Source organism: Leptonotus elevatus, chromosome 13 (genome assembly GCF_054856555.1).
Source record: "Leptonotus elevatus isolate MCC_2025b chromosome 13, RoL_Lele_1.0, whole genome shotgun sequence".
Classification (NCBI taxonomy): domain Eukaryota; kingdom Metazoa; phylum Chordata; class Actinopteri; order Syngnathiformes; family Syngnathidae; genus Leptonotus; species Leptonotus elevatus.
Window position 1 is genome coordinate 8,346,209 of NC_141251.1, and position 13,786 is coordinate 8,359,994.

At 38.0% G+C, this 13,786-nt stretch overlaps 1 protein-coding gene across 1 annotated transcript in view; it reads left to right on the top strand.

The window, feature by feature from the left end:
• The window catches only part of rin2a (Ras and Rab interactor 2a), a 28,470-nt gene extending 16,033 nt beyond the window's left edge, over positions 1-12,437 (top strand). Inside the window, exons 9-12 of the mRNA XM_086093428.1 lie at positions 6,229-6,537; positions 6,854-6,985; positions 7,807-7,970; positions 9,550-12,437. Of these exons, the coding sequence (XP_085949554.1) occupies positions 6,229-6,537; positions 6,854-6,985; positions 7,807-7,970; positions 9,550-9,966 (1,022 nt within the window). The 3' untranslated portion in view covers positions 9,967-12,437. The remainder of the gene's footprint in view (positions 1-6,228; positions 6,538-6,853; positions 6,986-7,806; positions 7,971-9,549) is intronic.
• The last annotated feature ends 1,349 nt before the right edge of the window (positions 12,438-13,786 follow it).

A 13,786-nucleotide genomic window follows, 5' to 3' on the forward strand; every position in this document is an offset into this window, starting at 1 on the left:
CAATCAGATATATTTATTATTATTACTATAATTATACTTTTTTTAAGATGACAAATTAAAAAAGCGGGAACATGTAGAGAAAAAAATAAGAAGATATTAGGAATCTACATCCAAAACTGCCCTAGAAAATGTTGTTGGCTACTTTGAGTATGTTTACATGCAGCCAATAACCCTTTCAAAACCCAAATATTGGCAACATTCGAATTTTTAAAGACCATGAAAACGCGTGCAAAAACCAAATATGCTCTTATTCGGCTTTTCAAATTATGACCATGTATACGGGAGTAACTTTGTCCGATGAAGCATATAAATGGGTTATGATGAATGTTTCAGAAACAGGAATTTTGGCCTCAACCCGAATTTTGATTGCATGTAAACATAGTCTTTGTTAATGCAATGTTTACGTTTTTTTTTATCACTAGGATTTACCAGTTTTTGAATTTTTTTATGGTACGGGAGAATGCCGACGGTGTCTTGTACAGCAGAAATAATGCTTTGTTTGGGGAGGTGCTTGGCCATTGTAGTCGCATGAATGTTTAGATAGTTACAGTTTCTTAGTGTTTCATAGAATTATCTTCTGGCATGCTTGTAGTAACATTCCTACAGTGTAAGCATAATGAACTCATTGTCAAGAAGGAGGGCGTTTAAGTCTGTCTTCTTGTTATATCTAGTGATGTGAAAGCATTTTAATGAGTAATTTTAGAAAGTGTAAAAGTATGTGTGAAAACACATTGCATGATTTTAGCTCAAAGAAAAAAGTTGTACCACATTCTAGTGAAATGGGTAAAAACAATTTTTTTCCAGCCAATAGGAAATGTTTGGAAAAAGGACAGCGATTTGATGTTGACAAATGTTCTGTCTGTCTGTGACGTAGCGATCATATCAACTGCACAAGACACAGGCAGCCAATGCTGTTTTTGCCAGTATTTGTTTTAAAAGCGTGCCATTTTCATGGAATCCACGTTAATCTTATTTGGGCTCTTATTCTTTGGCTTGCTCTCATCTCTCTCGTCGTCTCTGTCTCGCTTTCTCTGTTGTGCACTCTTTCTCTCTTTATTTGGCTCTCATACATCCGCGCGTGCGCACACACACACACACACACACACACACACACACACACACACACACACACACACACACACACACACACACACACACACACACACACACACACGCAAGTGTCAAATAAAGTGACTTTTTTACCTTTGGTGGAAGGCTGATTGGCAGGATGAAGAAGCAACCTACAATACAACTGATTCAAATCTTTCATTTTAAGATTCTAATCTGAATCTTTAATGAAATCTAAATACATATATTTTATACGCAATAGGTGGTGCTTGAATGTCTGATTTAATTGTCTATTGACAAGCGACTGACACATTTGGAAATTTTAGTTCGTGGAATTGTTGCACAATATTTTGTTGTGATGAGGCTTCACTAAAAGCCCAGCTGGCCCAGTTGAATTCATGTTGCAGTCTGCCAGGGCATGTAATCGTACTCCACCTCCAGTCCTTTCATACAGACACACCAATCAGAGAGCACGTTTAAAGCGAGGCCCCTCCTTTCCCTTTTGCAGTCTGGAGTTCTTTGATTCTCACTTGGCATTTTTTGTTAGTGACGCTTTCTTTTCCTAACTGTTTTTCCAGACGCTGCCCTAGATTTACTAACCATATACACATTTAACACCAATAATGCTATAAATGAGATTTCGATGATTTTATTAGTCTTTATTTCCCAATTGAACTTCCATTATCACAAGTTACAACAGCAAAATCCATGCAATATTCCGTAACAAAACCTGAGAATGACATCACTCTGGCATGGAAAACAATTGCATGGTGTTTCTGATTTGCTTTCATTCCATAGACCTCTCTGGGATGAGGATGAGTAGTGTGCTGAATTCTGAGGGGTGTGTGTGTGGGTGGGGGGGGGGGGGGGTTGTGGGGTTAGAATAGACCTCCTTTATTTGATACGATTCCCCACACAGACCCATGAGTTTAATCTTAAGAAGCCGCATGTGTGGTGCTGTTTTAAACTGTTCATACTGTAAAAATATCACTATTGTTCAGAACCAGTTGGCTTACTGCATGTTAAGGATTTGCAGTACAATATTAATAGAAACCACCTTTATTTATTTATACAACCACCCCATAAAATAGCTTTAGTTGCTAACTTTGGCTAACTTTGATCGTTTCTCAACTGAGGTTTACGTTTTTGTTAACGCCAAAGCATTTTCTCCTAGACTATTATAAAACATTTGAAGGAAAAGGACACAAATATTTTTAACTAAAAGACAAGATGAAAAAGGTTATTCCCAGGTACCTTGTTGTGATTATACGGTGCTGCATTCAACCAGATTTTTCATGCCGTCCACAAACATGAAATGCACTGACACTTTGCACGCACAAGCTTTATGTCGCCGTAGGAGCATGGCCCAAAGTAGCATTATGTATCTACCTATTCATATGTCGGCTTGCAGGAGATTTGCAGTAGCGGACCTAGTACAACGCATGTGCTAAAGTTGTCATGTATGTCAATCAAAACGCCAAGGAGGGAAGATTGGCGAAATTGTCTGCACTGCTATGCCTAAAGCATAAAGCTATCTTTATGATTTTTGAATAGCCAGAGTCTGAGCTTGATTTATTTATGTCTTTATTCTTTATATCGACCACATATCTAGAACATCAGGCCGTTCCACTTACCCAATATATTCCAGGTGGAAACACAGTATGGCTTTGTTCTGTACCATAACAAATGTTCTGCAGTTAAAAATCAAATCTAAATTCATTTACCGTTATGCCCCAGTTAACAGTTAATAGAAAGCTGCAGATTTATCCACCTGAGCTCTTTGAAGCTGTGGATGTCGAATATTGCCACGAGAAAAATACATTGCAAACTCTTTGCAAGATTGTGAAGCAGTTAGCATTCTACATAATAATGTCCAGAAGTTAATGGACATACTGAATTTTGTTGTCAGCTATGCCAGTCCTGATAAAATTATTCCCTTTATTGCACGTATGTGCCTACAAAACATCTTAAAAGAAAAAAAAAAGTACGAATAAATAAATAAAAAGAGAAGTCATTAAAGATTCCCACAAAGTTGCCCGTGTTGTTCCTTGGCCAGCAGTCTAATCATAAAAATGTGGCTGAACCACCTTTGCTTACATATTTGCTTCTACTCAAGGTAGACAGATGGTCTGTTACCTTCAACCTGAATTGTTTCTTTTAACCCGAGGGCCGGTAGAAAATCTATATTGAGGTCGTGTCACTTCAGCAGGAAGTAAGCAATCTTTTGTATCAGGAGAGCTGTGACAGATCCCAGAAACGCCTCTCTTCTGATGACACCACGCTATTTTTAACTCCAAAATACTGACTGCTTGTCTACGGGAACTTGCAGAGTCAAACACAAGTCTGTGGTGCTTGTTTGGTTTTCTTCGACTATTGGGCTACTGTGTGTTCAGACGTATGTATTGTATGTATTGTAAAATGAAATACTTTACTCCAGGCTCAAAGTGACACCACGACAAAGCCTTTATTAATTGCAAAGACAGTTATTATATTAATTTCTCATACTTACAACTGGCATACAACGAGGAAGATAACCACTGCATGGTGAAACTACAATAAATGAAAACTACTCAACCTTTGAAGTTTGACACGTAGAGGAGCGGGAAGGACTTTGGAAGTCTGTTCTTGTGCAATGTTTTATAGCTATTGCTGGAATGAATAAATTGTACGTCTACTAGTAAGAAGCAAATGAACACATCTTGAGCTCTGTGGTTGCTTCCTTGATATCCACTGTTCAATATAAAATTATGATCTACATTATTGGATGAAAATTTTAAATATTATAATATACATATTTTCAGTGCAGTAAAATTGTAACGTTTGTTTCCAAACTTCTCTGGTCATTTTCTAGCAAGTCATTATTAGCCACTGTGCTTTCAGAACAAAAGCTTTAGAAAAAGTAAAACACTTTTGGTGAAATTAATGTTGAACTTTCCAAGTTTTCATTTGATATTTGAGGCATAATTTTCCTAAATATTTTAACTGAATTTAAAAATACAGTGGACCCCTGCTACTTGTGGGTGATAGGGAATATGCCGTTTTTATATATATATATATATATATATTTTTTTTTTTAACCCCAATTTTTTTTTAATCAGTAGGGATATAAGGTCATTAGGCATTTTTAATTTATTTTTTAATCCTTGGGTGCCAAACCGCAAATACATGTGGGTCCCACAGTCTACCACTTGTGTGGTGCTTGACCTTGACCCTACTGGACCTTCCTTCCACTGCGTAAGGTTTTTGTTTTGATTTGTTTATCTCTAAGTTCAATTGCAGTATGGCCGTGTGATAAGGGATAGATAGGAAGGAGGACGGAAATCTGGCTTGTCATGTCATCTCTCTGGCTTTGCACACGAAACATCCTGACAGCTTATACATATCCTGTATTTGAAAATGGATGTTTTACACAAACATGTCACTGAGGTACAGGAAATGAATGGATCACTCGGATTATTTGGAAGAAGCCAGCAACCACATACAAGCCATGTTTTGTATGCATCAGTAACAAATATAAACTCATAACACACACAGGTCCTGAGCCACATACTGTAAAACAGCAATGTAAGACAGAAATATATTGCTGGCATAATTTTTTTTCTCAAAAAAACAAACAAACTGTTCAATTTAAGGTCCAAAGAGAGTATAGGGGATGTTTATATAAAGTGGGGGAAAGAGGTCATGTTGTGCAACTGATAAATGGATCCACTTTGCCTAATACAAAACTTCCTTTTTATGTTTATGTTTTGTATGGATGAGAATGCTTTTCAATGTCATAGTAAATGCCATTAGACAACCATTGTGCTGATACAGTTCAATATGCAAACCGCTTACTGACAGCTGTTAATCGAGTTTGTTTGAACTGGAAAGTGAGAATGTGCTGTTTGTGTTAGTCATGCACAGGAGCACGTCTATCTCCAGCTGTTTAGATCCAGTTGAGCTGAGGCAGCATCAGAAGGAATAAAAAATGTAAGACGATCGAGGCGGAAATGAATGATTCATAGCGACAAGAATGGATAAGTGGGATTTATGTGATTTGATGATGAATAGTGCTGAGTAAGAATTAGCATTTGCACATGCTGAAGCAGAAAATAAAACAACAGACTTGACCCTATTCTGGAGAGTAGAGTCAGCAACACACATGCACACTAAGGCACGCACGTTCCTCCTTATTCAGCAGTGCTGCGGTTTGGTTTCCATCCTGTCTGGATGATATCATGGCATGAGCTCGTCAGACTGCATGAGCTGAAATGAAAAAAAAAAAACGTGACGTTGGCACGTTCCAGCTCCTCAGTGTGCACTCTTCTTTTCCCCATAGTTCTTCCTCCCCCAACAGCAAAGTCAGTGGTTTTTCTTCTTCTTTGCCTCAAGTTGTGGAGATTTGGTTAAGCACATGACAACATAAGCGGCAAAGACATACTGTGATTGACCTGTCCTTGACTGTCTTGACTTCTGCTGTTGTGGCTAATTGTGTCCACAAGACTGATAAGTGATGTTGACATTGGACTATGTAAAGACAGTAGACTATATATATATATATATATATATATATATATATATATATATATAAGTAAATAAATAAATGCTCTTTCAACCAAAGAAATATATTTTCAGATTATGAATATTTATTATTGTTTGCACATTGTTCTTGCCATTATAAGCTTACTCATCCATGCAAACTTATTTCCATGGAGTTTATCAGTATACTGCTGCAAATAGTGGCAAAACTGCAAACAATTTACAACCCCTAAAAAACATTAGAATTGCCTGTTTTTGTTGTTGTTGTTTTTTTACCAGAACTTTTAATATAGTTTTAAACTCATCTTAACATATTTCCCTAAAAATAAATGGCCTATAGATAATGTAAGATAATTTCTTGTACATGCACCAAGACTTAAAGACTTAAATTCTTCCCCTAGCCTATGCTAACCTCCCTGACATAGAAAGCTAGTCTCTCATTCAATGTTAATTCAGAACTGTTTTTTTCCCCCGCACCAGCGTATTATATACTTCCCTATTTAGCAAGGATTTGGTGCCATCTTGTGGTATCTTATGGCACAAAAAGTACTAAAATGCATTGGTTCCACTTAAAAAGAAAAAAAAGTGCATTGATCATTTCCTGTGAAATCAATGTACTCACTTCTTTCCTTCTCTTTTCAGACCACGTCTTAGAGAAAGCTATGCACAAATGCGTCCTGAAGCCTCTCAAACCCATGATAAGTGCCACACTGCAGGAGTTCCAAGTGCGCAGCGGGGAATGGCAGGAGCTGAAGGAGAACATGTCTTTGGCGAAAGCTCGACAGCCGCAGGAAATGGGTGTGGAGGACACGGTGCCGCCGGATACGATAGCTATAGAGAAGATCAAATGCAAGTTTCACACCATGTGCAAACTCTATTCCCCGGAAAAGAAGGTCAACATGCTGCTGAGGGTTTGCAAACTCATCTACACCATCATGGAGGACAATTCAGGTAGCAGTCATACACATAGACGCTCCTTCGATATGAAAAAAACATATCGTCGCTGCTATGTGAAAAACACTTATAGCCATTTATTTTTTATTTTTAACGTTTTGGGATGTCTGTATTCAGTTTCACCCCAAAAACGTAAAAAAAAAAAAATGGGGGGGAAAAAATGGACATAAGTGTTTTTTCACATATAGTGATGATATGCATATAAATAGGTTATGACTTCATGGTTGCCTTTTTTATTTGGGGGGCCCAAAGTCAAATAGTTCAAAGTGGATCTCATTGTGGCGCATGCGTTGTTGATCTGTGTGTGACTCAGGCCGTCTGTACGGTGCGGATGACTTCCTGCCCATGCTGACCTACGTGTTGGCCCAATGTGACATGCCACAGCTGGACAATGAGATACTTTACATGATGGAGCTACTGGACCCCTCGCTTCTTCACGGAGAAGGTTTGTTTATTTAAACTGAAGCACATCTTCATTAATCTCTCCCATATACATTCTTTGGAGCAGGACTAGGAGCACAGTAGCACCTACCTTAAAATTTTAGGTGTGCTGGAAGAAAATGTAGGGGCGCACACAGTAAATTGACTTGCAAAGTAAATGTTCACATTTTCCTCCATTTTCACTTAATACTTGAATAAAGTGCAATTTTTTAGTTCATATTTTATTGTGCAAGTTTCGACAACATAAACTCTATAAATTATACAGCTTAAATACTAATAATGGAAAGTTAATGTTAAGAATTGTTTTTAAAACTTTTTTTTTCTTCTGAAAGCTCAGTTTTCATTCGGTAGCCTTCCCGAGTCAACATGTCATCATCATCTCTCTTTTTGTGTGCGTGGGTGCGAGTTTGTGCTCTTTAATGCACCTGAAACCTGTTATAAATCCCAGACCTTTTACCTTAACCGGATACTTCAGAGTCCCGCCAGAGACGTGAAGTTGTCAGGAAACCAGAGGAAGAATCAAAGGAAAGAAAGATGAAACAAAGTGAAATCCAACACCAACCAGACCCCACCTTCCACCCACAGAGTTACAAAACCAGAATCTTTCACCAACCCCAGATACATCTAAGTTCCAACAGATTAGCTAGACCTCAAGAGACCAGAGGAAAGACTAAAGGAAGGAAGGAAGGATAGATGTAGTTAGCGACATGAGGCTAACCCTGATTCATGCCACCTTTTAGTCTGGAGCCCTGCCTAAGGGGAGCCTGTAATATAGTGTCTGTATGTCCAGTCATTATTATTTTTTTATTCGTCCTGTTGTCTCAGGTGGCTATTATTTGACGAGTGCATACGGAGCGATGTCATTGATCCGGAACTTCCAGGAGGAGCAGGCAGCCAGGGTGCTGAGCTCGGAGACCAAGAACACGCTGCACCAGTGGCACCAGCGACGCACCACTCTGCACTCTGCACCATCCTTTGATGACTTCCAAGTAAGCCCAACAATAAATCGATATTGGGCGGCCTGCCACACATTGAGTGATGTGGTCGAGCGTGACCAAATGATCGACTCACAAGACTGACTGCCAAATTTGCTGCAATGGAAAAACTGCGACACCTGGTGTTCTTATCGATAAAATTTTGAGGCACCACTTAGACGTTTTTTTTTTTTTAAATTGAACCTCAAACAACATAGCCAAGTGTCAATAATGAGACCTGGTAACGCAGAGACATGAAATGGGATATTTTGCCCCATTCATCGACTGAAACAGACTACCATTTGCTTTTTAGCCGCAGGTTCATATGAAATTATAAATAAATATAGTTTAGTATTATCTTACAACAATATACTGTATTTACTAGGGATGTAACAATCATATCAAGATATTGTGGGGAGGTTGTCAATATTAAAAAAATGTCACAATATTGTAATTTTAAAAAAGAGCTCATACTAAAAAAAAAAAAGCACAATATTGTGCTTTTGTACATTAAACAACCTAAATCTCTAATAACACTTAATATTGAGGCACTTACTTGCTAATGCACGCACATATTGAGTCCCTCGGTTCACAAGCATATTACGTTCCCCTTCATCTGACGATTAGCGTGGATTTTAAACATAGCAAGGCCAAAACATGCCTTGTGAAAATTAAACTGCACTAAAAAACTAGCCACCAGAGGGTGCTAGAACTTAACAAATGGAAATCAACCTGACTTATTTTATTTTTAGTTTTTTTACATGTGCTGCTTTTAATATCGTGACATGATGACGACGATATTGTGGCAGTTTTGATATCGCGATATCGCACTTATTGTTACATGCCTAGTATGGGATGATTTGACGGCGTCTGGCTGGATCTCACTTTGTACCTGCTAAACAAATTTTTGTTGTGAAACATCATGTGATGGGACATGGCATTTTTGATTGGCTGTTACATTTACTACGCTGCAAAGCCATTTCCGCGAGATTGGATTTTCCAATCCCAGCATAGAAAACTACTTGCACTGTGCAATAGTTGAATAGAAAATTGACTTTTCAAATTCTGGTGAATGTTTTTTTTTTAATAAGTTCACTTTCATCTTCAGATGAGAAATGACATTGAGTGAGCACAAAATTTGTCTTACCCTGTCCAAAGTGAATTTTAAATCATGGGAAATTGACAGCGTGAATAATTGTATTTTGTAGTCGTTTTTTTGCAATTTATGTTTGAAGCTGATCAAGCCAAACACAAAAAAAGCCTTTATCATTAAAGCTACTGAGCGCAGAAAATTCTATTTCGAATCGCTACTGCCACCTGTTGATGAAAAATGAAGCCATACTCGCTCTTTATCACGTACACAATGTGCACATGACGCCACATCCGCAGACAGGGCTGGAAATTCAAACCCGAATCCAGTCTAAAAACTATTGGCCAGAGGCTTGCAGGGTTACCCGTTGGGAACAGATAAGGTGTTAATCTGCTTATTAGAAGATGTTTCAGTCATAAATGGTCAAATAAAACGGCTATTGTTATTTTGGCCAAATTGTTACACAAAGCAGCTTTTAATTTTGTTTTTATTGATTCTTCCTAGAATTACCTGCGGGTGGCGCTGCAGTCGCTGGATAGCGGCTGCACTGCTAAAACCCTCCCAGTCCAACCCTACGCCACCGCAGAGGAGGTTTGCCAGCTGTGCGCGCTTAAGTTCAAAGTGTCGGACCCCGGCAGCTACGGCTTGTTCCTGCTGACGGAGGGCAGCAGCCAGCAGCTCGCACCAGACACCCACCCTCAGAAGATCAAGGCGGAACTCCACAGCCGCCCGCAAGCTCCCCCCTTCCATTTTGTTTACCGCCGCTTGGCCAATCGCAGCACCTCCCCGTCGACCCCTCTCGATTGTTCGCCCAGCCCCAGCAACCTCACTTTGACTTCTGAACAGCAAGACAACCTGAACAACCTCAGCCCCGAGACCCCCGCACCCTCCCCCGATTCAGACCTCAGACTGTCACGTTAATGGAAACTCCTTATCTATGGAGGACCAAAACTGGCAAAATTAAAAATAAATAAATGACTAAAAGTGAAAATAAAAACGGATATAAAAAATATTATTCAAAAATTAAATACAAAAAATAAATATAAATGGAAATGAAAACAATAAAATATCTATCCATAAATGTTGAAATAAATAAAAAAGATAAAAAAACTGATTCCATTTTTTTTTTAAATAATAATCAAATAAATAAAAATCATAAATATCAGTCAATAAATAAAAAGGCTCTAATTTCACATTTATTTATTTCATGCTGCATGCTAAACAAAATGTTATTCAAAAGAGGGGGCGGTCCTAAGCGTGTCCTGGGTTGAAATTGCCTTTCAGTGTTCGAGTGAGCGGGTTGGCGAACAAGGTCGTCCTTTGCTGGAGCTCTCCATGCAAGCCGGCGAGACTTCCTTATTCGCCGGCCTACTCACTCTAGTATGCAACAGCGGAACCCAACCCTAGACACGCTTAGGACCGCCCCCTCATTTGAATAACATTTCGACCTGACAGAGCGTCTGCAGCATGAAATAAATAAATGTGAGAACAGAATGTTTGTATTTATTGATTGATATTAAATTTTATTTATATATTTATTTTTGTATTTATTTCAACATTTATTTTTATTTTTTGAATCTCATTTTAAATTTTTTGTAATTTTACTTTTATTTATGGATATATATTTTTTGTTGATTTTATTTCCATTTTTTTTGTATTTAATTTTTGAATTACATTTTTTACATCTGTTTTTATTTTCATACATACATATTTTCACTTTTAGTCATTATTTTTATTTTATTTTGGGCAGTTTTGGTTCTCCATACTTATCAAGAGGACTGCAACCGGACCCTGACCGACACGGCTCACTGAGGCCCGCCGTGTTCGGCAGAGCGTTGGCGTGCGCTTGTAGCAGTCCAACTTCTCTTTTGGATGTCACGCTCAACATCCTCTCTGTAGAAAGTTTAATCAGGCAGACAAGGCGGAGGAAGAGAGCAGTGACAGAAGTGAAAGTCTTTGCGTCTTCTGCTCGGTTCAACTCCGACAGGCAACACTTTTTTTTCCTTTTTTTTTAATTTTTTTTTAAGATCTTAGAGTGTAATAACTTAGTGTTTGTTGATTTAACTGTACTCTAATTCTAAAATAAGAATACTATATGATGGACTGAACAACAACGCTGGCGTGAGGTGTAGATTCAAGGGCTTCCTGTGGTTGAGGCTACGTTTAGTGAACATAGACGGGAATCTGATGTGAAATAGGATGCAAATATTACATCCGTCACTGTAAATACACGGCACCTTTTCTATGATGTCTTCCAGTTGCTGGTAAACTGTTTTGACCCTGTTTGCTTTCTTTGAATTAGAGACACCTAGCGGTGGGTGAGGTGCACTGCCAAGTCTGTAATATTTGCACAGCCAAGTGTTGGATAAAGAAAAAAAGAAGGTGCGAAAGAATTGATGTTTTCCCAGCAACCTTACTATATATAAAGACTTATGTATTTACTCTCAATATGCTGTGCATAAACTTGACATTTTCATCCTCATTTCTATGAATTCAATGAACAATTAATACAAGTAGATGTTAAGAAACTGTACTTTGACATGAAATGTAAAACATTTAACTCATTCACTGCCAGCCTGGTAAAAATGTATCTTTGACGTCTATAGCCGTCTTTGGCAGTGAATGTGTTGTTAAATATTGCAACAGTATTTAGATTATGTTGATAATACAGGCAATTGTGCCAGTGGCATTTGTTTATAATTACTCTTGATGATTGTAGAGTAACAGGTTGCTATCTTCTTCATCAGACTTGTCTGTAATGGAGTCATTATTGCAATTTTGACAAGGGCTCTGCTACTGTAAATCTTTTGTAAAAAGCTTTTAAGCATTTTTAAAGGCCAGTTTCCCCCCTCCTCCTCCATAAAGAATGATGTTTGAGCTGCTGAGAGGCTACATAAAGTGAATAATGGTGACGAGGAGAAAGTTGTAGATCTTTTGAAAGACAAAAGCAGACATGAGAGGCGTGTTACAACGGACACATCTGCATTCAGTATTAAGCTTGGTACTGTCTGTCTAAAGCTACTTGAAACTTGTTTTATCTGCTTTCCCAATACTGGAATTTGTGTCAACTTACACCACAAAGAATAACAAAGTACTAACACTCTTGACATGTTGGAGTGGTAATTGCAAGTGCAACTATATAAGAAATGTAACACCATGTTGTGTTTCATCTTACTTAACTTTATGTAGCACACATCTCCGGGAACCACATGTTTAATTTGGTTGATCTAAAGTGACTAATATTCATCAGAGTGAATATATTTAACTTTGCAGGGATTTTTCACAGATTGCTTTTTGTCCTGTAATATTCTTTATGGTGTCATTGTTTTCTTTGCACCCAGTAAACGCATTTGTGGCCATTCAATGCTATAATAAAGATGATTTTGCACAAATAGTTGAGATGGAAATGATTCTGACAAGACTGTATGAAACAAAAGGCATGTCAACCAAGAAGTTTTGGGTGTGTACACTTGTGCATCCAGCTCATTGATGAGCAATTCATTTTGCAAAGGGGCTACATGATAATTTGGAGCGCTTACCAAGGGCCAAGCTAACATGCTTACATACCTAAACATTGAGTATCCACGTATTCATAAATCAACTGCCTCATTGTCAATACACTTTTACACCAATTTTATTTACAAATTACATTAATCACATTATATATAGCACTGACTGTCACCAAGTTACAATAATTGAATACAGAAAGTAGCAAAACTTTAATCCACGAATAGAAACAATAACAATATAACTATACCGTGTCTGTACAAAAATAACACATAAAAGAGGAAAAACACGAACACGAGTGTTTCTAGTAACCGCAACGAAGCATGATGGGAAAGCCTCCTACGATTACCGTTGCTCTCTTCAAGTTAGCGTCAGTCAGCTCAGTGTTGCAACGGAAGTGGTCAGAACACGTTTCGAAATAAGAGTGCTAACACAAAGTACAGCTGCCTTAAATATGGCAGGTTTAACTGCATTTGCTAAGTGTGTCTTATGTGTAAAATGTCCAATCCCATTTAATGTACTTTTTTCGGGCCATTTCAAATAATCAATGATTGTTCGACCAAGGAAAAATGGAGGTCTTTCTTTCTTAAGGTTCTAAAATTTGTTTAATTTAATTTGTTTTCTCTGAAAATGCTATTTATATACTATACTACTTTTTTTCATTTTGGCTTTTCTCTTCAGGGGTATATATATATATATACTATATTTATATAGTACTAGTGGTATCAGTAACTTCTCAAGAGTTCAGTACTCGTAACTGTTGTCAGCCTGGCAAAAAAAAAAGTGGTATCAAACTGGTCGACTTTCGCTTCTTAACTTTGAGCTTGTGGTGTATATCAACAAAACTTGACCACTATTTTATTGGTACAACTGTTTCATTTGACTGGTATGCTTTTATTTTGAAGGCCGCAGTTTGTGGGCTACAGGATGTGTTGCACTGTTATGGTGAGGGCACCCGAGCCCTGTTTAGTTAATAAAAACTGCTATACAGAATGCCTTCTCTCTGAAGGTCCAAAGAATCTGAGTCTAGAACATGAAGGGTCAGTCAACAAAGCATCAAATCCACCTGTTTTGATCTATCTTAAAGGACGGCCATTTTGCAACTTGCTGTCGACTGAAAATGACAAAAGCCATGAGCAGCTCTATTGTCCGTTTTTAGTCGACAGCAAGTGGCAAAATGGCCGCCCCATGAAACGGATAAAAACGTCTGTATTTTGCTGCTTAATTGATATAC